This window comes from Struthio camelus, chromosome 20 (genome assembly GCF_040807025.1).
Source record: "Struthio camelus isolate bStrCam1 chromosome 20, bStrCam1.hap1, whole genome shotgun sequence".
Classification (NCBI taxonomy): Eukaryota; Metazoa; Chordata; class Aves; order Struthioniformes; family Struthionidae; genus Struthio; species Struthio camelus.
Window position 1 is genome coordinate 4,705,714 of NC_090961.1, and position 26,495 is coordinate 4,732,208.

The 26,495-nt window shown below is 44.7% G+C and overlaps 1 protein-coding gene across 2 annotated transcripts in view; it reads left to right on the plus strand.

Annotated features, from left to right (window-relative positions):
* Positions 1-18,867, plus strand: part of BRD3 (bromodomain containing 3) — a 43,155-nt gene extending 24,288 nt beyond the window's left edge. For both annotated transcript variants that reach the window (XM_068915072.1, XM_068915073.1), the window contains 7 exons: positions 1,550-1,921; positions 11,010-11,138; positions 12,093-12,284; positions 13,188-13,423; positions 13,948-14,240; positions 16,123-16,251; positions 16,776-18,867. In XM_068915072.1, the coding sequence (XP_068771173.1) occupies positions 1,550-1,921; positions 11,010-11,138; positions 12,093-12,284; positions 13,188-13,423; positions 13,948-14,240; positions 16,123-16,251; positions 16,776-16,891 (1,467 nt within the window). In that variant the 3' untranslated portion in view covers positions 16,892-18,867. The remainder of the gene's footprint in view (positions 1-1,549; positions 1,922-11,009; positions 11,139-12,092; positions 12,285-13,187; positions 13,424-13,947; positions 14,241-16,122; positions 16,252-16,775) is intronic.
* The last annotated feature ends 7,628 nt before the right edge of the window (positions 18,868-26,495 follow it).

The window sequence follows — 26,495 nt, forward strand, 5'->3', positions numbered from 1 at the left end:
CTCAGACAAGTGCTTGCCATCGAGTTTGAGTGGGTTGAGAGGAGCTGTACTGCATCCCAGCGGAGGGGATGTCAACTTTTTTAATTGCTCCACCTCAAATAAAAGCTCTCATCTGACCATAGGCTTAGCCAGTGCTGATGCTCCATGAACCAGAGCTGTCAGAGGTTTCCTCATTTTGCACCATATAGCCCAAAGCATCTCTTCTCTCTGTAACTGACCCCTTGATTTTACTGGGACTGTTTCTTTAAGATTTGTGTACTCCAGCACTAGGAATGTTCCTCTCTGCCATAGAGCAGTTCAGGGCAAGCCTGTCACTCCAGTTGGAGGAGACTGATGTTGCCTGTAGGTTCTGGATACATTAGTTCTGTCTTCATTACTGAGTAGTCGTCTGGGAGTTGTCACTGGTGTTTCACTATTTACTGTGTTAATTTATGATAAATGAAAAGATTGCTCTAAATAATTGGAATTTTCCTAGCAAGTTGTGTATTGCTTTAAAATGATGAAAGCACAGCTCAGAGGAAGATTTTTGTTTTTTAAGCTGGGAAATTAGCTGCAGCAGTATTGGTGTTCACTGACACGAGGTGGCATGGGCTAGCAGAGCCGCTGAATTTATTGTTTTGCTTAGTTAAGCCTACAGTTTGGGAATTACTAGGGAAAGTGGAAGTCAGACCTTCTTGCAGCTAAGGTCTGTCCTCCTGAGAAGACTGTCTCATTCATACCGTAGTTTCTGTCCAAATAACTTGCTTCTGAGAATCAGTTTAATCTTAAAACTCAGGGATGAACGTGTAAGTGAGTCTGCTAAATACGTGCTGCAAAACGAATCCTGCTTGAGATTTAAGAGTCCCCTTAGGTTTCCTGGGGGAACACTCCTGCCCTTTTTTTCTTCCTCTCCCTCCTCCAGAGGAATAAATCCTTTACAGGAGCCCAGGAGAGAGCTGGCTGGACAGTCACAGCTTGAATTTATGTCAGATATGTTTTACTTGCTTGAGGCAAAATCATTACATTCTTATTCTTGTTTGTAATAAGCAGTCTACCTTAGCATGTCCACGAAATACAAGGGAGTTAAGGCTCATGAGTCTTTGGTGATTAATATGCTTTGGTTCAGAACTTATAGCCTGATCCTGCCACTGGGGACTCAGACATGTGGTTAAGTTACTGACACTTACTAAGTCACCATGCATCAGCTGAGCTGCAGTAATCGACTGGGCGCACTCCTTTCCCTTGGCAAACATGAGGTAAGAGTCCTTAGTTTAAATCTCAGTGAAATACATAGAACTAACACGTTTTGCTTCATGTTTGGGGTTGGGTTGGAGACATGCAAATGCTGGTTACTGTGGCTCAGATGACGTGTAGTAATACATCGTGTTGTAGTCACTGAATTGTATGTTGAAGCTTCTAGTCACAAGTCCCATTTATCCCAGTGAAGTAATTCTATTTTCTGTCAGAGGACAGGCAGATCTCAGAAATATGGAAGATTTGTGCTAGGTTTCTGCTAGCGTAGCGTGCAACTGGGTGCATAGTTATGAAGTCTGTCTGTTTGCCCTTTCAGAAAAAGGGAGTGAAGCGAAAAGCGGACACGACCACCCCCACCACCTCTGCGATCACTGCCAGCCGAAGCGAGTCGCCTACTCCTCTCTCGGACCCCAAGCAGGCCAAAATCATCGCTCGACGGGAGAGTGGCGGCCGGCCCATCAAACCACCAAAGAAAGACCTTGAAGATGGAGAGGTTCCCCAGCATGCAGGGAAGAAGGGCAAGCTCTCTGAGCACCTCAAGTACTGTGACAGCATTCTCAAGGAGATGCTCTCGAAGAAGCATGCAGCCTATGCATGGCCCTTTTACAAGCCTGTTGATGCAGAGGCCTTGGAATTACATGACTATCATGATATTATCAAACACCCCATGGATCTCAGTACTGTTAAAGTACGTCCACGTTTACCACCTCTTTTGCAGGGTGTCACGGCCCTCTGATTGCAGAGGACTGGCTCCTTCTGGGGGAGGGGGAAGGGGGGACAAGGGTGGAAGCCCAAACCTGTTTGGGTATCATTTGGATATTTTTATGTCTTGTTGTTCCCTTCTCTTTTTACCTCGTGAAGTGGGATATCTTTTTTTTTCTTCCCTGCAATGCAGACTATACAAAGCCATCCTCTCCTCTTTGTGGATAGTCTAACTATTTAAACTCATGTTCCTGGGACTGCATTGCACTCTGAGAAGAAGAGGTGCGGTATTGCATAAGATTCAATTGCTAGTATCCCATTTCCAGAAGCTGCTGCCTACCTACTTGTTGGCATGGAGTGTGGTCCGGATAGGCTTACATTGAGCGATTCCAACTGGAACCTGATGATTGCCTGGTACTCAGGAGAGAGGAGGAAATAATATGATGCTCATTTGGTTTATGTTTGTGTCTTTAAGAGCTTAGTTTAGCATGGTTCAAAATTTAAGGTGCTTTTCCCTGTTGTCTGGGAGGTTTCCCTGAATCACTCCTGAATATCCATGGAGCCAAGCCTTGGTTTTCTAGTTCCCATCTTCTGCTTGTCAACTAGCCATTGGAATCTGTATCGGTGGAGGTGAGATTTTCTTCCGTGTGCAGAGAGTTGAGATGTTTCTGCTGGCTTTCAGTAGCATGCCAGAAGTGTTTTGTTTCAGCTGAGCCAGTGTCTGGGTTTGTCTAAAATGCCCAGGTGACACAAGGGTGACCACATTCTTGATTCTTTCCACGTTCTTTGCCTTCTTTTGTGTAGGCAAATCCTATGCAATACTTGAAAGCAGTGCATAATGCTCTGATGTGCCAGGCCATTTGGGCATGATGTTGCAGGGGTTCTTACTACAGCTGCCACATTTTAAAAAATATTTGTAGTAGTAGTTTTTAGTGGCAAGAACCGGCCAGGAGGATCTGACTCTTAATTGCCATTCTGATGCTGTGGTCCTGGGCAAGTTTCCTGCAGCTCTGTGCCTCAGTTTTTCCATCTATAACATGGGGACAGCAATACTTGACCTACCTCACAGGGCTCTTGTGAGGACAGTCGTCTGAAAGGTACTGTCTGAGTGCTAAGCATTATTATGGATTGGGCTCATACAGATAGAACCAGCTCTGTGTTTGCAAAAGTGTTGTAAGCAGCCTGTGGTGGAGTTAAGCTTGGGCACCTTTCTTCTCCTGAGCTTGCACTGCTTTTTTTTTTTTTTTTTTTTTTTTTTTTAATAAGCCAGTGCAGCATGCAGTGTTGCAACTGAGCCAAGCTGTGTTAAAGGCCTGCAGCAACTTCCTGGGAGGAGAGGAGGGAAAGAAGAATGGTGAGTTGAGCTGAAAACAAAAGGTCTTAGCTTTGGCAGGAGAAAGGGAAATAAGCGCAGGGAAGCTCTCCTGACGTGGTGGCCAGTCAAGACCAAAAGCCTGTGGGAATGGGTTCAGTGGTTTTTGGAATGTGTTGATTGTTTCAGCGGCTGTATAAAGGAGAGGAAATTTTCTAGGCAAGCAGAGGGAGCCTAAAACCGTGGTAGTAGCAGGAGAAGGGGCTGGTTGAACATGGTAGACTGGGAGACTGGAACACTGGTGGCTGGCCCTACAGTTCTGCTGATAAAGGAAGGCCCCAATGTTTTCTTGAGTAGGTTTCCATTTTCCCTTGCTCTGAGTGTGGATGATGGAGGGAGAAGTTCCCCCCTGTTTTGTGACTGTGGTGCATCTGCCATTTGGCTGATTTTGGGTAGCCAATACTGAAGGCCTACTTTGTCCTTGCACTTTTTTTTTTTAATAATGCAACTCTATGCCTTGCTGTGAAAATTCATTCACTTGGTTTTGCAGTGAAGTCACTCTTCTCCACTTAGCTTGGAGGTCCATCTGCATGGCCTAGATCACGGGATCATATGATAGGTAATTCAGGTTGGAAGGGACCTCAGGAGGGGTCAGCTCATACATTCTAATCTGGTCCCTTCCAAAAGTCACTAGCTTGAGCGGCTTTGCTGGGAGAAAGGCCGGGCCCTGTGACTGGCTATGAGCAATAACAGGTCGTAAGTGGGATTGTCAGTATTATTCTGTATGTCAGAGCAGAGGTGCAGTACTTAAGTGCCATTGAGTACCTTGAGGTATGGTGCTCTGTATGCTGTGCACACAGTTATGTCTGCCTATACTTACTGTAGGCTACATGTCAAAATCAGTTCTAAGAGTCTGTGAACTGTCCAGTAGTTTTAATGGAGTTTCAAAGACATCTGTTTTCCAGTAATGACTGAAATGGGAAGAAGTGTCTCTTGATCAGTGCAATTGCTCTTTTCATTATCAGATTAGAGGGATGGACGGTTATTGATAGCCTTTTCTCTACTAGTCCTGTGAAAACAAGTCATTAGATGGCCACGTCTTAAATGAACTCACTCAGTTATGGATCTGCTTTCAGTGAGACTGCTGGTGACCCTGGTCCTTTCAGACCTATTCTCAGCTCATTCACATCTCCTTGACTACATTAGGATGCTGTGGGTCTCTCCAGAGATACCTAGCAGCCTGCTGGATCACCCCCTGTGGACCTTGAGAGTGAAAACTAGACTCTGTCCAAGCTGATATGTCCTTTGATTTCATCAAGGCCTTGTCCAGAGATATTGTGGAACCCAGATACTTTTTCTGCACAAATACTAGTGCCGTATACACATTCCTTAGTGGATAAGAGAATGAACCTCAAGCACTTGAGTCTGGATAACTTTTTACCTGGGAGCGCTCATTCAGCATGTGTAAGCCTTTCTTTGAGCTCTATGTCAAGGGATAGAGGACTGAATATCTTGCTGTTCCTCAGCGCTTAGTCGCCTTGATTCAAGATGGACTTTTGACAAACTGGACAAACCTAGGATATCCTAAAGTTAAGCACCTGAGTTATCCCTCAGCATCTCTTCTCCTGGATACTCCTGTTAGATCCAGTATTCCTATGGCAATTTCTGCTCAGGCATCAGCAAATTTAATACCGTAACTTCGCTGTAGAAGCTCATTGTACCTTCAGCAACCTGTTGTCATCTTGTCTGCTGCACCAGTGTAACATCTCTACTGATAGCATTTTAGTCCAAAGCACTGAGCAACTTGATGGTCCAACTGAAATAACACTCTGTACTAACTCTCCTGGCTCTGCCAGCACCTAGTTGTGGATTCATCAGCTCTACCAGATCCAGTCAAGGAACCAGCCGTGCCTACACATTTGTCAGTACAGCTAATGAAGTTCTTTCCATCAGTCTCTTCCTTCAGCTCTGAAACCATCTACCTCTTCATATCCTATTGTGTGTCCCAGAGAAGTCCTTTGCAGGGCTGTGTTGCACATCTAAGCTGCTATTTTTTTTATCTCTACTTTGTAACTCAGTGTTGCTTTCTTCTTAATATGGCTGTGCTGGTGGTTTGAGTTACCCCAGGACAGGTCCCGAATGGCCCAGATAGGATTTTTAGTGGCTTCATTGTTGCATGCTGCTTCCTGATTCGTGTTCACATCCTTCCCTCTGGAAGGAGAGGATTTACCTTGCCGTGAAGAAAATGTTTCCAGGATCTGACTTCCATGATAGAAGAGCCACCTTGTCCTGGCCTGTAGTGTCAACCTTCAGCCCACACACAGACAGCTTTAGAGACTTGAAGGCCTTTGTAAGGTAGGTGACCCAAGCTCTGCAAATTCCTGTGAAGGCTACTCAGGAGCCCAATCATAGATAAGATACAGCAACCTGCATTTAATAGGGGAGCCTTCCTTCTCTATGCAGTAAGGTCTCCTGCAAGAATGATAGAGCCCTGTCACCGCAGCCACACAAAGAGTATCACAATGACTTCCACCTTAGTAACGTTGTTTTACACTTTCCCGACATATCTTTAGTCTCTGCTGCTGAGAAAAAGATCAGGTAGTTTCAGTAGGACCCCAGAAACAATGTTCTGAAAAGAATCGTACCCTTCTGCTAGGTACTCTTATGAGTTGCTACTACTACTCCTTGAAGCTTCGCATCACTTACTGGCAGACTGCCAGCGGACTCGAGAAGAACGTGCGCTGTTGGTAAGGACAGTTGATAACCCAAGACTTCATTTCAGGCTTCTTAGTGCACAGCACAGTAGTTGCTACAGGCCACAAGATGTTTTGGTTCTGACTTTCACAGGCAGGTATCAAAGACACAGAGGACTTTCCCTTTGGAGTTGCAGAATTCTTCAGCTCATTGTCCTACTGGGGACATGAGAACTAGGTCTCTTTTGAAGGATTTTACACCTGTCTTGAAGAGGAAATATAAATATGGGCCATGTTCTAGCCAGAGGCCCTTCTGCTGTTCCACCAGATCCCAGATCAGTCCTGTCCTCACAGATTGCCTTGATGTTTGCAATTGTCAAGACACCTGCCTGGAGTTCTGTGCATGGAATGGTGGTGTTACACTGTTGCTTCTGGGATGGATTTTGCTGTTAGCAAGGCAGTCCTCCAGTTATGGTCCACTTGGGACTCTAAGACCAAACTCCAGCTATATTATAATCACATAACATAGACTATGCGTTTGCACAACAATCTGAAGAAGTTACCTCCCATGAACTGAAGTCCCTCAAGCTGTGTTGTCCATCTATACTTTCTGCATCCTGTCTTCCTTTCCTCTAAGTTGCACTGCTCTGGGATTTTATGACTAAGAGGAAAGAGCAGGAAATATATACACCATCCCTATCAGCAAATGCAAAGACAATATGAGAAATGCAGAAGCTAAAAGCTGCTGAGATCAAGTTTACATGTGTTCTAGCAGAGGAATGTGCATATGAATAATGTATTTTTGAGATGTGGTTTGGTGGCTTCTCTTTGGAAAGGATTCTGTGCTGTATTCTGCAGAATATACATGCAATGCTGTGATTCCTTGGATTGCCGCCTTCTTCACACTTGAATCTCTTTAGTCCTAATTTTACTCTTTTGAAAAGCATAGATCTCTGATGGCACTTTTTCTGCAAGTGTGGGTGACATTTTCCTTCTGTACTTTAGTAGCATAGGACAGAAAGCTGGAGACAAATTAGTGGCAGAGCCAGTAGAGTCTTTTATATGTAAAGACTCTGGATTTGTCTTTCCACCTGGTAGATTTTTGTCTTAATAAACTTGTTTGAAGTGCTGTCTGGTATTGTTTTTTTTATGAAGTGTTTTATTGTCTTTACTCTTGGCCTGTAGATAATAGCATGGCTTCTCTGAGATGCAGTATATAATACGTGAAGCGCATGGAACAGAAACCTACTGTTTGTAAGCAGTGCTATTCTGCAGTGTGAGGTGGCTTTCTCTGTGGCTCTGAAAGGTTTTAGATTTAATTCTGCACAAGTGACAATGGCTGTGGTAAAGTGATACAACTAATGGCCTTCAAACTAATCTTGAATGAATTATGTAAGAAAGTAAAGCATAAACATCACTGTAGCTAAAACAGATTCCACAATACCTGATTGCTTTGTCACTTTAGTTCTCTGGTTATATGAGGCTTGATTTTTCTTCGGGGAATATCCTTCATATGTAGGAGCATTTTTCTCGAGCTGTGCAGCAAGCAAAGGTGTGCTGCAGAAGGATTTGGAGATTGTTTTCTCCAAGTGCATGGTGGAGGAGGCAGGTTGGTGGTCATGGCTGTCTGTGGCAGGTGAGAGGTTGAGGAGCTACAGCTGATTTCTGGGCTTCTGGCAAAAGGGAACGAAGGGCTGTGATGAAGTGCTGTGTTGGAGCTAGGGCTGAGGGAGAAGTCTCCAGGGGTTTGTTATCGACGAGCACAGCTCCACGCAAGTGCTCTGATAGTCGTCACAGGGAGGAGAAAAAAAAGAGCAAAACTGGAGCAGGGAGAGGGAAGGATGAAAGCAGCGGGAGGAGAGAGGGAGACGGGCATGGATTGCCCTGTAAGTACTCCGAGGCAGCAGCCCTGCTTCCCCTTGGTAGGCAAAACGCTTGCTGTGACCGTGGCCCCTTTAGCAGCGTTGCACTTCCGCTGCCCTGAGCAAGGGCAGCCAGGGACTGATTGTCGTATGCCGAGGTGCAGCTCGCAGCACGTCTTCCAGCTCTTTCCTCTGGCTGCTGGGTCATAGCAGCAGCAATATAGATGTCTCTGCCTTTTATTTATACAGCAGTGAACAAGCAGCAGTCCTCACTGTGTAAGAGGATTTATATGAAGTGTTTACTTTTGGAATAAAGCACTACCTCCAGGGATATAAATATGCTAGTCAGTTAATTTTCTTGCAGTGAATTGCTGTGGTTTCAGAGCAGCTGAGTCTGGGGTTTTTAAAGTAAGGAGACATTCTTTCAGGGAATTTTTAAAGATGTCTTTAATTGCACCTATTCTAGAGGATTTCTGAGGTAAGAGAAAAGGAGCTTCACAAAGCAGCTGCTCTTGTCGAGGCAGTTTCTGTAAGGTGCAATTAGGCCCCGAGAAATCCAGGCTGAGCCCTCCCTAGCTGAGGGAGATGGTGTTTTCTCTGCTGCGGTCGTTCGAACTATCTGGCCTCGGCCCTCGCCAGCACCTGCCCTACGGCCTGCAAGCCATGCCGCGTGGCTGCCCCGGCCTCGTGTCCTCCCACTCTGAATGTAAAAACATGCTGGGACTCCAGGCCAGGGAGCGGAAAGCAGGAACGCGGGCACTGAATGACAAATCATTTGGGGCCGACATCTTTGTTAAGAGTTATGGGAAGTGCAATGGCAGGTTCAGAAATCATGCTTTTTAAGGACGGGTGGATGGAACCGAGGCAATTTAGTCTTGAGAAGAGAAGATGGAAGGGAGACATGTTTGAAGACCTAACATGTAAAAAGAGTGCCGTAAAACGGGAGGCAGTGAGTTTTCTCTGCGTCCGCCGTGTGCAGGACAGAACATAGCTTAGAGCAAGAGCCACGTTAAACGCTAGGACACAGGCTCCTGAACATTAATGATTGTTAAACAGTAGAATTGGCTGCTGAGTGAAAAATGAGATTGCTGTGGTAGGAGTTGAGCGGGGCAGAGCATGGCCTAGCGGGCCTCCCAGCACCCCTTCCGCTCCTGCTGTTTATGACTCCCAGATTTGCGATTGTAAATGCAACCTAGTTTTTTAAGCAGCTGAATATTTCAAAGTGAATTTGTAACCCAAAGGTATTCCACCCCGTCAATTTAAAGTCTTTTCTTTCTTTTGTCAGGTTAATTTTCCTTTACAAGAAAACAACAAGAAAAAATCCGCAGATCAAAATGCTTTGGGGCTAGAGAAAAATGTTGGTTTTGGATGAAAGTGAAGCCTTAGACACTGAAATGTACTCTGTAGGCTATAATCAGCTATTGAGCATGCCAAACAAATACAAGCGCATCAAAAAAGCCTTTCATGCAATAAGACGTATTTTAAAATAAATGGACCCTTTCGTTTGAACATACTGCTTGGCTTTGGAATTGGCCTGAAACACTTTTCAAACAAGGCCAGCTCTCCTTCAGACTGGAGGAGCACAAATCTATTCCCTTTCCATCTCTGTGCTGCAGCTCTGAGGCTTTCTCCTAGTTTTTTGCCAAGAGAACGAGGTCTCATGACAGAAGTTTGACAGCAGTTTGGCTGCACCAAAGCAGGGAGCGCTGCAGAAATGTCATCACCCTGCCTGCAGGTCCTGCTGCAGCTACCTCACTGGAGGTGAAGTTCTGCCCCATTCTTCAGAACAAAATCACTTCTGGGAGCCATTTCAGTACTCTCCCTTAAGGTAGTTAAAAGGTCTAACGGGTAGCTGTGAAGTGCAACATAAGGAAAAACTTCTTTACTGTGACTGAGCATTGGAACAGGTTGCCCAGAGAGGCTGTGGAGTCCCCATCCTTGGAGACACTCAAAAGCCATCTGGGCATGGTCCTGGGCAACCTGCTCTAGGTGACCCTGCTGGAGCAGAGGGGTTGGACTAGATGATCTCTAAACGTCCTTTCCAACCTCAACCGTTCTGTGATCTCTAGCTTCCACTGAACAGGAATTTGGCTTGTGTTGAGACATCTAGTCTGGGTTACAGACCCTAAGCACCCCTGCTCTGCCCTGGAAACATCTACAGCCTGTCTGCCAGGCAGCCCCTTCACTTCATACAGGTGCATTAGAGATGCAAAAGGGAGCCTGCACACATTTGGCAAATAGAGTATTTCTTTAAACCCGGATCTTTTAAATGCAAATGAAATATAATGTTAGCTTTTTTTAAAAAAACTCCCTTTGGTAGGAGTAATTGAAGTTAAGGCTTTATGCATAATAGTAATATATGCGTAAAATCAGTTAAGCTCTGGGAACGCTGTAAACTGTTCTCTAAACCCCAGTCATTCAGTCCCAAAGAGCAAGAGAAACGGATGAAGATGAGAGCTAGAAAACAGGAGAAAGAACCCAGGCGCAAATATTTAACTCCTGCTATTCATTCTCATTGCATTACCAAATAGCATTAGGAACAGCTTCCTAAAGGGTGAATTCTGTATCCATTCTCTATCAACTGGACTTTTTAAATTGGGAGTGGATGCTGTAGCTTAACCGTAAGTGCCTAGTCTTGCTGTGGGAATTACCAAGCGAAACTCATGCCCTGCGTTAGCAGGAGGTCAGGGTAGATGGTCATGATATTTCCTGCTCTTTGAGATCTGCAGAGGTGAAAGAAAAATACCCAAATAACACGTAGAAATATACACGTAAGGCACTAATATAATTGTAACTTGGTTGTTTATTGACTTCCACCCTTCTGCCAGCTCATCCGTGTTCCTTGCTTACATTAGTTTCTGAGCCAGCAAAGCGTTGTTCTGAAGTGACTCTCTGGATGCCGTTTAGATTTTTCTAATAGAACATGGACCCAGGCAAACTTCTGTAGTACACTATTAAGGAAAAAAAAAAAAAAAAGAGTTGAAACTATTGTGAAATAATATCAACACCTCTGGTTATCTTTATTTCCTAAATCATATTTAGAATTTTTGCTAAAAATGAGCCTGATCAAACTACTGTTCTCTTAGCTTTGAAAAATCACATTTGTCTGTTCTGAGCTCTCTGCATGATGTTCATGCCTCCATGTAGTTGCTACAAATGCTTTTTGCTTATGACTTTTTCTCCCCTTCCCCTTTGGCTTGTTTGCAGAAAAAAATGGACAGTCGAGAATACCAGGATGCACAAGGTTTTGCAGCAGATATTCGGTTAATGTTCTCTAATTGTTACAAGTACAATCCTCCAGACCACGAAGTGGTAGCCATGGCCAGGAAGCTCCAGGTAAAGGTGTTGTCAAATGCATCTTTCAGAGTACGCTTAGTTTTGCTGTAAGGGGGACTATTCGGAGCTCTGAGCATGGCTCTGTCCTCAGCACCAGCAAGGGAGATCCTGTGATTCCTCCAGCCCTTGGAAGGAACCCAGGAACCCCATCTGATGATCTCTGCTGCAGAACCACAGTGCTCTTCGTATGGCAAGGCCCCAAGCCATATTCCACTCCAAAAACGTTTTAGTTGTTGCCATGTAAAGTAATAGCAGAATTTCCTTGGGCTTACAGAATCTACTCCTCTGTGCGCACACCTTGAAGAGCTGGGAGAAATTGTGCAAACTGAAAACAGTGCCAGCCATGCACAATCCTAGAGCCAGTGCCTAAGCCTGTTGGTAGGGTATTCTGGCGTTGAGGCCAGCTGTGCTGTCGGCATCTGAAGGCTGGGATTCCTCTCTGACCTTTGTGCAAGAGCTAAAGACAAGCTCAGGGATCTCTTGGTGTTGAGCAGAGGAGCAGCAGAAAGCGAGGCAAACCCAGAGGGAAGTGAACTAGAACTGCCAGAATGGATCACGCCTATGGTCCCTTTAGACCCGTGCCTGTCTCTGGCAGTAGCTAGTGCAGGGAAAATGAAAAAGCCTTCCAGGAGGCAGGGGTGTGAGAGCCCGTCACCCTCCCACAACCTTCCTATCCCAAAAAGGATCCGAAAGGGAGATTGAGAAAACTTTTAGTCTAGTCCTAACCCGCTACAAGCCTTTCATTTCCTCCTTCAAGAGAGGAGTAGCCCTCTCTTACCATGACGATTTCAACCCCTGCTCTAGAGTGCTTATCTTCATTATTTATTTGTACAGCACCTTGCACAATGAAGTAAGACCTTTACCTATGGTGGGGTGTCTAGTAGTTTTAGAAGCCGGAGTTAGGGCTTTGTGGCTGAGGCTTCTGTTGCCAACAGTTTTTCCCCCTTTTTGTAGGATGTCTTTGAGATGAGGTTTGCAAAGATGCCCGATGAGCCTGCAGAGGCCCCACCTCCACCTCCCCCAACAGCACCAGTGGTGAGCAAAAGCACAGAGAGCAGTCACAGCAGCGAGGAAAGCTCCTCCGACTCGGATAGCTCCGACTCAGAAGAAGAGCGAGCGACTCGGCTAGCAGAGCTCCAGGAGCAGGTGAAGTGGCCCAGTTGTGTGTCTGCGTGTGCATACCTGGGTGGTGGAAAGAACTTAGCAGGAAGAAGGGTCTAATTCTTTTCTTAAAAACCCACCTAGGCTGAGATGCAGCAAAGCAATCTCCCCTTCTGCCAGCTCAAAGGAAAAAAAAAACTCTCAGATATGAAAAATGCATTTTTTTGACATTATGTTAATTTTCTTTGGCATAGCCGTTCTTGGTGCTGATGCTCTGTGCTTCCTTCTGGGATCCTAAAGTACTTGGCTGTCATGAATGAAGGTGCACAGTGTACTAGAGATCTGGGAAGAACTGAGACGCCCATTTTATGTGGGGGAGAGTTCAGGCACAACAAAATCTGCCACAAGTTTCCTGTGGTCTGTTGTCCCCCTGTTCCCTGTCTATGATAGTGAGCTGTTTTGACTGATGTGGTTGTCAACCCATAAGCCAGGGGCTTTTTTTTATTATGCAGATATACAATGCCAAATGTGGCAGTGTGTGTTTGTGCTACTATAATATGACAAAATGTTAATAAAATGGCTTACTTGGTATCCCAAAGCAAGCCAGTAGGAGAGCTGAGAAGAGAACCCAGGATTCTGGAGTGCAGGTTGTTGGCACTCTGAAGCTATGTTGACTTAACTCTTGTTATTCGGGGCAAATAAAAATTAAGTTTTCCCTTGGGAGTCAACTTCTGCAGACTTGTACTACAGTTTTTAAAGAATGATTTCAAATCAAGCAAAGTCACCTGGGTTCAATCAGTTGACTGTGCTGTGATCATTAACTTTGTCTGTGATCGTTAACTTTGGGATGTACTTGCGTGGGATGCAGAGGAAGGGTATCTGGAGGTGGGGAGGCATCAGTTATCTTTACCTTGAAGTCTGATTTATTTTTTCACTGTTCTCCACCAGCTAAAAGCTGTCCATGAGCAGCTAGCTGCATTGTCACAAGCGCCGGTGAACAAACCAAAGAAAAAAAAAGAGAAGAAAGAAAAAGAGAAGAAAAAGAAAGACAAAGAGAAGGAAAAAGAGAAGCACAAAGTAAAAGCTGAGGAGGAGAAGAAACCCAAGGTGGCTCAACCACCAAAACAAACCCAGCAGAAGAAAGCCCCAGCTAAAAAAGCAAACAGCACGACCACAGCTAACAGGTGAGAGCTTGCCTCCTGCTAGGTGCCTCAGGTGGGAATGTCAAGAGCTTTCATCTCTGTTCTCCTATCCCTCCTGTTCCCATTGAATACCCTGGTGAAGCTCAGTTGTCAGAGCAGTTAATTAACCATTGAATAGCGTCCCCATTCTTAGGCATCTCCAGGGAGCTTTTAAATTGGAGCTGGCAGTGGAGCCGTCATATTTCCTCTGTCCGACTCCCGAGAGCGATCAGGCAGGGATTCTGAGATAAGGTTTTGCCTTTTGTCCAGCCAGCAAGAACGTGCTATTTCATTGCTGCCCCCCTGCTGCTACTTGGGCTTGTTGTCATGCCTCAAAGGGCCAAAATAAAATAGGAATGGAACAGTTGATCTCAGACTTCTGAACTTTTTCAGAAGTCCTGGTGCTGTTCAAACCATCTGGCTAGAAGTTCAAAGTCAAAAGCATTGGGATGTTTGTTGCAAGGGGAGTAGAAGAGTTCATTGCTCCTATATACCCACGAATGTTTCCATGCTTGCCAACCTTCCAGGCAGCCCAAGAAAGGAGGCAAACAGGCTTCTGCTACCTATGATTCCGACGAGGAGGAGGAAGGTCTGCCCATGACCTATGATGAGAAACGACAGCTCAGCTTGGACATCAACCGCCTGCCTGGAGAGAAGCTGGGCAGGGTGGTGCACATCATCCAGTCGCGGGAACCTTCCCTCAGGGACTCCAACCCCGACGAGATAGAAATAGATTTTGAAACATTGAAGCCCACAACGTTACGAGAACTGGAGAGATATGTGAAATCTTGTTTACAGAAAAAACAAAGGAAACCATTTTGTAAGTTACCTCCTGGGGCACGTGTTCCCCCACCAGCTCTTAGGCTCAGCTTTGGAGTCTGGGCATGTGTGTTGGGATTCTCTTATCCAGCTGTTGAGTATGTGATGACAGGGATTTTTAGAGATTCTTTTCTCCCAAAGGAAATATGCAAAAACTTTCTATTTTTTTTTCTTTTTTTCTTCCCATGATGTCATCCCATGGAGACTTGGAGGGACTTCCCTGTTCCTCTGCAAGACCTGTGTGATGTCTTTATTGCTTATCTAGGATCTGGAAGGCACTATAGAGGTTTCAGTCTCATTCTATATTAGGTGTTATGTGCACACAGCTGGAAGGATCAGTTTCTTATCCTGAATAGTTTATCTTCTAATTAGGAAGGAAATGAAAAGCAGGGTTGGAACACAGAGCACCAAGGGAATAAATGACTTGCACAAAGTCACCTGGGGTAAACCTGTGAGTTCTGAATGTAAGTGTCTGAGTTATGTGCTGGCTCCAAAACTGCTCTTTCTAGCTGGCCTGAACACACCACGTTATCCTTATTCTCTGTCAAATCAGAGAGTAAATGTTAGTGTGCTGGCAAGTGTATGGTACAGGCTTTTCTCTGTGCCTCTTTCACAGATGCAGCCCCTTGAGAATTTAGCTCTGGCTAAATAACAATAGTGCGCCACTTACCTAGAGTGGTCTTGACTCTGTCCATCCACTTGTCAGTTGAGAGTGGTCCTGTTAAAAGTATAACATGATAGCTACTCTCAGCTCTTGCAGAGCACCTCTGTTTCATTACCACAGGACTTTCTGGTAGGCCTAAGAAGAGGTCACGCTTTGACCCTTCTTTTTACTTTTTAGTATACTGGTTTGACTTTTTTTTCTGGAGTTCTTCACTGCTGGTATAGTTCAGGAAAAGATTTCCCAGAGTTGTTAGGAATGGGAAAGCGTTCTTTTATTTTGGAACCAAAGCCTGGAGTAACACAGATAACCTCAGATGCACGTCCTCCTGCTCCTCTGAGACTGGTACACCCCGCGCTGGCAGGCTGGCGTTGTCTGGACTGCAGATACTGTGCTAACACCTGGCAACAACCGGACTCCCCTGCTCTCTGCTGCTTATTGAAACGCTCGTGTTCAGGGGCACACCCTCTTAAAGTGTGCTTTCCAGATTTTTTTTTTTTTTAAATCAGTACTTAGAACAGTACGCAGAAATGTAGTTATTTCCTTGCTGGATCAGGCAAAACATCAGGCATTTGTCTTGCTCCTGATGCTGGCCAACACCTGTGTTCAATTATCCCTCCTGGGGGGGATTTCCTCTGTTCAGAAGTGTGAGTAAGGTTGATATTTCTTACCATTTCCAATGCAACTGATACAGCTACATTCCTGTCATCTGCTAGCTTTTGGTACTGTCAGTTTTTAATTTGTTTTGTTTTATATTTAAAGCAACATAACAAAACACAATTTGATTCTTGCATAAGATTTCTTAAGTTTTAATGGCAGATGCTTACCTCTGATGACCTTTAATGGGACACTTTATTTTACAGGGCAGAAAACCCATGTAACAATTCTGTAATTACAAATGTGTAACTATTGACCATATAACTGGCTGGTAAGTAACCTGTAACTACAAGGTTATTACATGGATATTTCTATCTTCTAAAATACCTTGCAGAAGGTCTCTTTTAAAAAGTGCATGTTACAGGATTGATGGTGATTGGATGATCTAGACAACTTTTGTGTGTTGTCCTCTATCTGGGATGTGGAGTTGCTGTGTGGTCACTTGGTTTTAGCAGTGTCACTGCGGAGTGGTCGCACAAATTTACGTGCCCTGTAAAATAGTGATGTCCACTCTTTTTCCCCTACGACCATGCAGTTTCAGAAATTATGCGTTCCTCCTCCACAGCTGCAAGTGGAAAAAAGCAAGCAGCAAAGTCTAAAGAAGAGTTAGCTCAGGAAAAGAAGAAAGAACTAGAAAAACGGTTACAGGATGTCAGCGGGCAGCTAAACAACAACAAGAAACCTGCAAAGAAAGGTAATGGTTCTGGTTTTACTGCTCTGATGATGCCCGAAGAGTTGTGGCTGTAGGCAGAAGCAGAGGATGGATAGAGGCAGGTAATCTTCAGACAGAAGGATCTAGTTTGGAAGAAGAAGGAGGCAGCAGGAGCCAGAAGAGTTTTGGTCGCTGTGGCAAAATTATTGTCTTCTGTTAGCCTTGGGTTTATCTCGTTGAGAGTTACCCCAGTTTAACATTACAGCGTGGGCACAGAGTGAGTTGCTGCCAGGTGCCCGAGGTCACAGGGAGTTGCAGCCTGAGAAAAGGTTTGCAGGAGAGCTCGCTGTCTGCTGAGGGGGCAACAAGCCTTAGGCCGGCAAGCGAAGGCCGCGGGTAAATAAGCTGCCTGCTGGAAGGGGGCCGGGAGCGAAGCTGCGGCCGATGAAGGCTGTGGCAGGACATGCCCTGGCACAGTCTGCGGAGGGCCAGAGCCGGAGAAGCAAACTGTGGGTAGTTTATGATCTTGCAAATAACTGCTGCGCTCGCTGCCTTCTTCCCCGCAGAGAAATCCGGCTCCGCTCCCTCTGGAGGCCCTTCCCGGCTCAGCAGCAGCAGCTCCTCGGAGTCCGGGAGCAGCAGCTCCAGCGGCTCCAGTTCGGACAGCAGTGATTCGGAGTGACTTACGGACACTTACAGACAAAACACAACATGGACATCACCCTCACCAGTACTCTGCAGTGTTCCCTTCTCGCGTTAATATACCGCTCTTGTTCCACGGTGGTCAGGTTTCTTTTTCTTTTTTCTCTCTCTCTTTCCCTCTCTGATTTCATTTTATGTTATTTTTTAATTCAGTGTTATACAAGGTATCTTCCTTTTTTAGGGGGGCACTTTTAATAGGTCAGAGATCTTTGCGTGTGTGTGAGTGTTAACTAGACTTTATGACAAATAGTTCCCTTTGCATAAAGTCTCTAAAATGCATTTTAACTGAAGATGGTTGGTGGGAAATGGAAGAACTTTTGAGCTCTTAGCAAGAGATCACTAGACAGTCCTGTGAGGTTTGTAGTACATTTCCCTGCCACCCCTTCCCCTCTCCCCCAAAACGTTCCCTTTTAATAAGCCCACTTGGCTCACACAAGGAAAAAAAAAAGTCTTTTTTTTAAAGAAATCTTTGTAAAATGGTACTGTATCTGAAAGATGTTAGCTTTCGAACTAGTTGGTGTATTTGTTATTAGCACTAGTATTCTTAATCTCGAAGTCTACAGTGTGATGAAAATGTCAGATGCTATCATCTTTTTACATAAAAACAAAAAAGAAAAAAAATTCTCATGTACTGTGGATTGTTAACATGTATTTTTTATTTTGCCTTTTTTTTTTTTTTTTTAAATCTTGGTAGGGGCATAGGCACCTGATTCAGGAAGGTGTTTAAGCATGAGCTTAACTTTAAGCACATGAGCAATAGGAGTGGTTGCATTTTTTTTTGTTGTTTTTCCACTCAACTCTTTCATTTTTCTTGTGGAAACATTGGGAAGAAGGGAGCGAAGGATACTCTCCGTGTTTCCTGGAATTGTTATTTTTGACAAAAAGTAGATAGCTTCCAGGAAAAAGACACACTATGAAAGTTTTTTAATTGAAAACAAATTTTGGCTGAAGGTTCTCAGCTGGACCTCAAAGAGCAAATCCTGCGGAGTGACCAAGACGAGTCATGTGCTCATGATTAGACACGTGCTTAAGTACCTTCTCCATGACAAACACCTCAGTCTGGGCTTAAAATAAAGGAGCAGTTGAGCTCCAACTGAGGCTGAGCTGGCAGGGGAATTGGAGAGGGATGTTGGTTTTGTTTGGGGTTTTTTTCGTTATCTTTGTATCAGCAATGAGCTCCTAGGAAGGGAACGCTGCTTCTGTGTCGCGCAGTGCAGGTTTCCAGACACTGAAACGTTTACCTCAATAATAATAATAATAATAAAAAGAAAAAAGAAAAAAAAGAGGGGAGAAAAAGGAAGAAAAAAAATTTTTTAAGGCTAGCAATTTTTTTATGAGTCCAGCCTAATGTTTTGACCTGCACTGCTGCAACACTCTGTTTTCACTGTCCCTAATTTCATGTATATATAAGTACTTTATTTATTAACACCATTGGTCATTTAAAACTTATTAAAAAAAACACAAAAGCAAATCTGCATTATGAAGCGCAGCAGAAATGCAGACTTTTTAAAGTGGTTTGAACTAGATTTAAGAAAACCAACAAAATAGCAAATAAAAATCTGAGACATTATTTAAATACATTGGACTTACCTGTAGGTGCTACAGTCCAGTCTATTTGTGTGTCTGGTGCTCTATCATGTTTTGTGTGTTCATTTTTGGTTTTGTTTCTCTCTTCTCTCTCTTCACTCCAGCTCCCTTTTTCCTGTTTTGTACAGATTTTGGAGACGTACAGGTAGATAAAATTGATGCAGCACATTATTTTCTCTGTGATATTTCCACAGGTCTTTTATCCCTCTTTTTTGATAGAACAGTGTTGGTTTTTTTTCTTTTCTAATCCAGTTTTAGGAAAATACCAGTTCTATAACTATATAAAATTTGTAACCTGAGGGGCAGAAATTTATTGTAAATTCTTAACTTTTTAACTTTTTATTGTAAAGAAAAATGTATACAGAGTTTAACAGAAAGCTATGCCTTTCCCTCTCCCAGCACCAGTCCCTAAGGCTGCCTCTCTACCGCGTGGCAGCCCTAAAATTCATCCTGCTGAGCTCTCTGCTAGCAGCTTGCCAGAGGCCCGATGGTGATGCTTGTCCTTCATAAGGAGTTGCAGATTGCACCAGCTTTTATTTGTCACGAACGTGCATGGCCCTGGAGGACTCGTAAGTCCCAGCCCGTGATTTTGTTGCTGGCTCAGCCTCCGAGAGCTGGGATAAGGAGTCCGTCCGTGTGCTGGGCTGTGCGGTGTCTGGCATGTCCGTTTGTCCGCGAGGCGGGGAGGCGAAGGGCCGGCCTGGTAGCGCTCCAGGGTTTGCACTTCTTAGGGCATCCGCGTTCAGCTGCCCATCACTCCTTGCCTGTTCCTTGAGGTTTTTCTAGCTAGACCTTTAGGCAATGGGACTGTCAAGAAGCTCATTCTTGCATCAGTCTTTAAACGTGCGTCTTCAAAGGTCAGCATTTCAGGAAAGGCGTGTGCAGCAGGGGGTGTTCACGTGCCTGTTTCGTACAGCTGATGTGGCTCTGTCCATGTCTTTTTAACAGTGACAGTAACACGCTCTACACAGCTTGCTCCAGAAGGGCATTATCGTTTTCTGCTAAGGGATGAATCGGAGATGCTCCGCTCTGAAATCACTGGAGTGCTTGGCCCGTTGGCAGGAGCCCTCTGAATCTTTGCAGGTTGAGTTTCCCATAGGATTTGAAAGTAGATAAACTAGGGTATCCTGATTCTTACTGAAATTAATGATTTTCCTGTTGCATTAACAGTCCCTAAATGGAGTCAATCTTCAGTTCCTATATTTTTTAAATTCTGCTCTGAATTCTTCCCTAGACAGACCCTTAGTAATATATTTTCAGAATTTACTCTGAGGAAATGTAATATACACCTAATGAGATCTTTTTTTTTTTTTTAAACGGGCTTGGGTTTTGTTTGTTTGTTTCTGCTGTTACCTGAGACTTGCATTATCAAAACTGAATAGTACTTTAATTAAAATAATTATCAGCCAATTCAATACCTTGACAATGTGGATAAATAAGCTCCTATTTTTTTTTTCCCCCTCCCCTGCTGAAACCCTTTCCCGTGTGCATTACTCTGAGATATAATATTGACTTCATGTGGTGTTTGCTCTGGAAGAAATTTTGCTCCTGTGCAGAGAACAGCAGCCGTTCGGAGGCTTAGGTTTAGCAATAGCAGCCTGCCCGGCAGCCGCTCTCGCCAGCATCGCCGCCACGCGGAGGCAGGGGACCTGGCTCTGCAGCGCGCCGCCGTCCGCTGAGGCCAGGGACGGGGACCGCGGCGAGGGGGCAGGTGTTCCTCTAGGATTCGGACATCTGTCCCACCGCCACCGAAGGGGGAAAGGTATAGTCAAAGGATTGTGGCTCAGGCGTGACGTGATGGGGAAGGGGCCAGCTGCAGCACTGGAGGAAGGTCCCCGCTTTGGTCGGCGCTGGCCTAGCTTGGGGATTTGCAAGGAAAGAAACAACAGAAAATGGCAACGTGAAGAACAACGCGCTTATCCTTGGCACGGCCAACTGGGACCTGGGCTTCCATTCAGTGGGAAATTTCAGCGTTGTTTTCGTGGAAGCAAAGGTGTTTCCGGCTAAATAGCAGTTCACAAGAGCAATCCGTCTTGGTGTGCCACTCGTTTCAGGGGGGGAAAAAAAAAGTAACTCTTCATTTCAAAAGGTTGTTCTTACTTTTTTTTTCATTTTCATATTGTTTGTAGCTTTCATTATCTCCCGACATGTCAGTAGTGGTGCCTCTTGTATCTTCAGATCAGAGTGTCTCCAGGAAAGAAGAGATATTTTCAGTCCATAGTAAGTAGCAGCTGCCCTTAATGAGTTGGAAACAAAAAATAGAACCTTTATTTGAGTTTGTATTGCATGACATGTCAGTACGGATGTCATGAGATAACTTGAAAATGATCAAGCATATAAATAACACTTGAAATCACATTTTTAAACTTTAGAATGAAAAAAAATTGAAATGTTTATAGTAGCATTTTTCTTGAATGAACAAAGTTTAACTTTGTTTTCGAAGGGAAATTTCACCGAAATCAGTATGATTTCGTATGCATACACGCAAATAGTTCTGTTGAAACTGTCTTTTCTGATGAATTCCTGTTTCAATACACACACACAAACGACCAGATCTAGAGTCAATCAACCAGCATTACTGCACCTTTGAAAGCTTTGTCAAATTGTACCCGATTGCAAAGTCAGCCTGTTTCTTGGCATACCCTCAGATGTAGGCTCGTTGGGGCCAGCGGGAGATCAGCGTCCCCTGGGTTCAGGCTCCAGTTCAGCTGCTGAAGGAGTCTCTGGAGTATGACAGGTTTCTGCTAACCAAATGTTGTCGATACGCAATCATTTCAGTTTTGTATCGATGTGATTTTAAACTCTCCTACCGACAGGGTTTGTAACTGTAGAACTGATGTTTCAGAACGATGTAGCTGTTGTTTGTGAGGGTGTGTGTAATAGGTGCACGCGCCCACATTCACGTGCATACACGAACACGCGTGTGCGTGTGTGTATATATATTTATATACACGTGCACACGCACAAATTAGTTACCCAGTGAGGTCTCTTTCCATGTTCTCTAGGTGGTAGAATCAGACTGCAGTTGGCTAATCTAGTTCTTGCACTGTTTCGAGGACTCTTAGACCAGGTTTTTAATTTTTTCCTTGTTTTGAAAGGAATGATGTTTTTTAAAGTTGGGGTTGGAGCTAGGGGGAAGGAGTTGGGGCATGACAAAGGAAAACCACAGCCTTTTTAGTACTGGATTTTAAAATACGTGTTCTCAAACACAAGCATTTACCACTAGGGCTAACAGTGGGCAAGCTCTACGTTGTTGAAGATAAATTTAGGGTGAGGATTCATTACACTAGCAGCATTATCTTGCTTGTAAAACAGTGAGATGCTTTTTAAAAAAAAAAAAATTTGCATATCTTTTTAAATATCATTTTTAAAAATAAACCACCAGCTAGGATTTGACACAGGCCACTTAGAACTTATCCCTGATACTGGCGTAACCAATCCGGAAAGATTTGTTGTTGTATTTTTGTTTTTTCTTTTTTTTTTTAATATTTAAAAAAAGTTACTTTTCTGTATGATGTGCATGCAAATTTACCGTAACGCTTTTTCTTAAAACTTTTTAGTGCCATTTCTAGTATATTCCTGTAAATGTCAGTTACTGAAAAAAAAAAAGTCAATGTAAGTAGTTTAGCTTGTTTATTGCAAATTGCTGGCCTCAAACACAACAGAATTTTAAAAAAGGAGTTAGAAAGTAATCTTTGTTGTTACTGGTAATCATGGACCCTGGTCCTGGGGCATTTGTTTTGTTTTCATAATAAAAAAAAAAATCGTTTTGTGTGTGCAGTTTGATACCATGTTTTCCCGCTCTCCTCTCCCTTTCCCTTTCTTCGTTTCTTTTTTTTTTTTTTCAGACACCGTATGTGCTCCAGTTGAATACTTACAGGGCTTTGATTAAGCAATCAGTTGACTACTAGTGCCAAGAGACAAACATAAATATAGTAGGAGTCCTGGTGTCATGAGACTTAAAATAACCTGGAAGTCACTTTGCAAGGCTGCCGTTAGCGCTGGTGGGGCCGCGCCAGCGTGGCGAGGTGCCCCCGGAGCGGAGCGGGAGACGCGCCTGGGGCACGGCCGGGAAAACACGCAGCTTGCTTGAATGCACTGGTGCAGCCAAGAAAAAAGGACGTTTCCCCTTCCTCGAAGCCTAGGATTTGAAGGGGCCTTAGCTTATGTGAGGAATTAAGTCTGACTCAGGTAAGTTCAGCTGAAAAAGAGGAGATGAAAATTTCACCCCGGTTTAACGACTTTCAAGCAGCAAGACCTGATGGGAGCAGAGGTTTTTGCCAGCACGGGCAGCCACGCTGGCCGGAGGAGGCAGGCGGGAGACGCTGTTGGTGGTTCCCTACCCGCTGCTGCCAGCAAAGGGGACCTTCGGTGGCCCAACACATTCACAGCAGGGTCTCGGAGTTCCTCTATGGGGCTGAGGCCTGTTGTGTTCACTGGAGGAGGGGGTTCCCGTTGGTTTTGCTGGGTTAGCTTTTGCAGATGTGCACCTGTTTTTTAATGCGGTAAGGGTTAGGGCAGCCAGACTCCCGGAGGGTTAATCTTTCTCTAACCCTGTTCCTGCTCACTGGGTTTAAAAGCCATGATCTCTCTAAGGTCTCAGCAAACCTGTTTCACATAGCTGTTCTCTCAGTTTAACTCTGCGTTGCATCGGTGACTGGCCAAAAGGAAACGCTTGTTGCGCCTGTCCCTTCCAGACCTCCCGGGAGGCATTTTCTGCCCCCACGACTCGCTGCTTTGCCATCCTCGCGGCGGAAGCTTGTCCCTGTAGGCAAGCCCTGGCCTCCTCTCTTGCAGGTGAGCTTGTGGCACCTCTGAAATACCGTAGGCATAGCAAAGGGGCCCGGGCCCCTCTTTGCAGTAGCCTTTTCCTGTATTGGAAGATTATTCTTAGGTCTTCTCTCAGTCTTGTCTCTTACACTAAATCGCCCCAAATCCTATGCTCTTGTTCCTTGTTTTCTCTAGTATTTGCTAGGAAGTTATGTCTTGGGGCATCAAAACTGTGCTGCTTCTCACAGACAGGGAGGAGGGCAGAGGCTGGTTTGGTTGCTGATCCGGCTCATGCCGATACGCACATCCGTAGAGGTTTTTGCATGTGTGATGATGTCCGGGGGCTCTCGCTCCTCCGTGCAGCACGGCTGAGTCTGCATGAAGCCTTTGGGCTGTTGGGATCAGCAACCTGGGCCAAGCAGCCCCCGGTGGAGCATCTCCTGGATGCGGCCAGCCTTTGCCAGGAAAGCGGTGCGGCTTCTTTAAAGGGAGCCGGTTCCCCACAGCTCCACCACTAACGAACGTAGCTCCTAATTGGTAAGAACTGCCTATATGCTGAGCTTTCGCTCCTATGCCTTGGCTGGGATTGTGCGTGATAATAGCTGTAATCCTCGGATGTGCTAAAGTGATTAACATGGAACAGAAAAACAGCTGCTCACAATGATGCATTCAAATCATTTTAATTTACTTACCAAAAAGGCTACAACTGCATTTAAAACAAGTGCATCAGCACTACAGAACTGGCTTACAGAAATGCTCGCTTCATAGCAGCCACTCCACAAACCTGCTGTGACTAATAAGGACACACAGATAGGGAAAATAATACGCTTACAGTTGGAGAGAGATGGAAGAACAAGCCACGCTCTTTTCCTGTACTGTCACGTAGAGCCTCAGCCCTGAAAGAACTTGTGCGCACACTTAAGTCTTTACTCTTGAATAGTCCTAATTAACGTTGCTTAAATAAATGAGGTTTGGTTTACCAGCCACATAAACAAAAAGGGCCTGATTATACCCAAAATAATGAACTTTCTTACTGAAATAAAAAAATTAAAGTGTCTTTTCTATAAGAAAAGTAAAGAAAATGAACAGCTGGCTTTGGGGAGAGCTGCTGTTCTCCCCAGCTCCCTAAACTGTGAGTTCGCACTCTGCCCTGGGCTGCTGGAGAGGATCCAGCCCCACTTCTCCTGCCTGTGTCCCGGGGAGCTCTCGGACCAGCCTCCTGCCCCTTCATATAAATAACGCCCTGTTCGCTCAGCCAAGGGCTGGCGCCCTGGGGTGGGCCACGCGCCCCAGCGGTGCTCTGCCTTCAACAGCACGCTCCGTACAGGAGTCGCTGCCATCATTGCTGGCGGATTTCTGAGCCTAGCTAGTTTTGTGAATCCCATTAACTGCTTTTTCCCCAGCTGAAACACGCTTTTTCCCCCAATTTTTCTCAGCCAGAGCTAGTCCTGGCGAGATCAAGAGGACTATTCAGGTGTGCAATACAATGCACAGATGCATGAAGCACTGATGTCCATCTTAGCAGGTTTAATTTTATGAGCACGCAAATTAAAGTACCAAACAGCAATACATGCATAAATAGCTACATTAAAAAATGAGCTGCCCATGGTTTGCAGTGAATACACATGCTAACCTCAGTGCCGAGTACATAAAGCCCCTGTGATCTCGCAGTAGAACAGCTATGCTCTACTCAGTGCATCGAGATCAGCTCACTTTAGTGTTTCTCAGTTTTAGCATTTAACCCATAAAGTGGAGAGATGGAGAAGATTCCTCTTCACCATATTCCCCCCACCCAAAAAAATAAAGTGCTTGAAAAAAGTTTAAAGGGAGGGGTTTTAGATCAACCTAACAGACAGAAGTAATGACTGTGCCTAATTTTAGACAGGTGACTAATCCATATTGAAGTCAACATCAAAAACTGATTTTGTTTGAAGTTAAGCATATGCCCTCGCTCTGCTGGCTGAGCCGCGGCGGGCTGAGCACGCGGCACGGGCAAGGCCTAAGCAGAACGCAAACAGGCATCTACGACTCCAGCCCAATATTATACGTAAATGCTTAACCCTAGGCACATAATTAATGCCCCGAAAGCAGAGCTGCTATGTCTTTAGTAATACTTAGGTGCTTTCTGGACTGAGTTTGAATTTGACACGAGCTCTCAAGGGCTTGATCTTCCCTGAAGGAAGTTAGGGTTTCAGCTCTAATAGAAACAAGAACCTGAGGGTGGTTTTCATCCCCAAAAGGTAAAACTGTAGTATTTTTTCCATCCTAAAATCCTTCATTTAGTTGAAACAAACGTTCCCAGACAAAACTTTTAAAATATAGGTGCCAAACGTATTAAAACAAGAGGTGTTACCCAACCAGAATTAAGAAATCCTTCCAAGCTACTGCATGCATTAAGACTTAAACACTAAGCAAACTTCAGTAGAGTGTTTTCTTCTGTAACTGATCTCTGACTGCAGGTATGTAACTCTTTAGGAGTTTCCTTACGTCCCTTAGTGGGAGATGTGTGTGTTTACAGTAGCTTTCTCCTGTTGCTCTCTTAAGCCTGTCCCTCCCTTTCAGGGGGTTCATTCCTGAGCCATTACTTGTCACTTATGCAAGCTGCCCTGGGGCTGGGGGTCTGTTTGTGTGAATGGAGTCAGCTCTACTGACTCCATAAAATCATGTCCTTAGCTGTTATTTCCGTAATACCAAAGGCTCTGGCATCAGAAAGGGCATTTTGCTCTGCACAGGACAAAACTGTTTTAACTTCTCCTGCCAGCTCTTTGGAAGGCTCAGATGAAATTATCAATACATTCTTCTCTTTGCGAGATAAACGTTTTCACTTCATAACCAGGTCGTAACAGACCGTTTCCAGGCAAGTAATTAAAGGGAGACATGACAAGCAGAACAAGTAACGACTGTGGACTGTGTGTTTTTGCAGACAATCTTCCTAAAAAAGGTCTTTCAGTGGAAACCAGCCTGGACTTGCTTGACCCCAGCCAGCGTTTGCAGAACCACGGTAACGCATGAGAACTAGCAAGTGCAAGTGGCTGCTGGGGATGGTTCCCAAATGACAGTGTGTGTTACTCATGCTACACAAGCCACTTTGGAGGAACGCATGGTCCGGCACGGACCCTGCCGGTGATGAGAGGCGGCTAACACAGTCTCGTGAATTCCTGAGCAGGACTGTTTTCATTACACACGCTCAACGTCATGCAAAATCTGATGCTACCAACAGCAAAAAT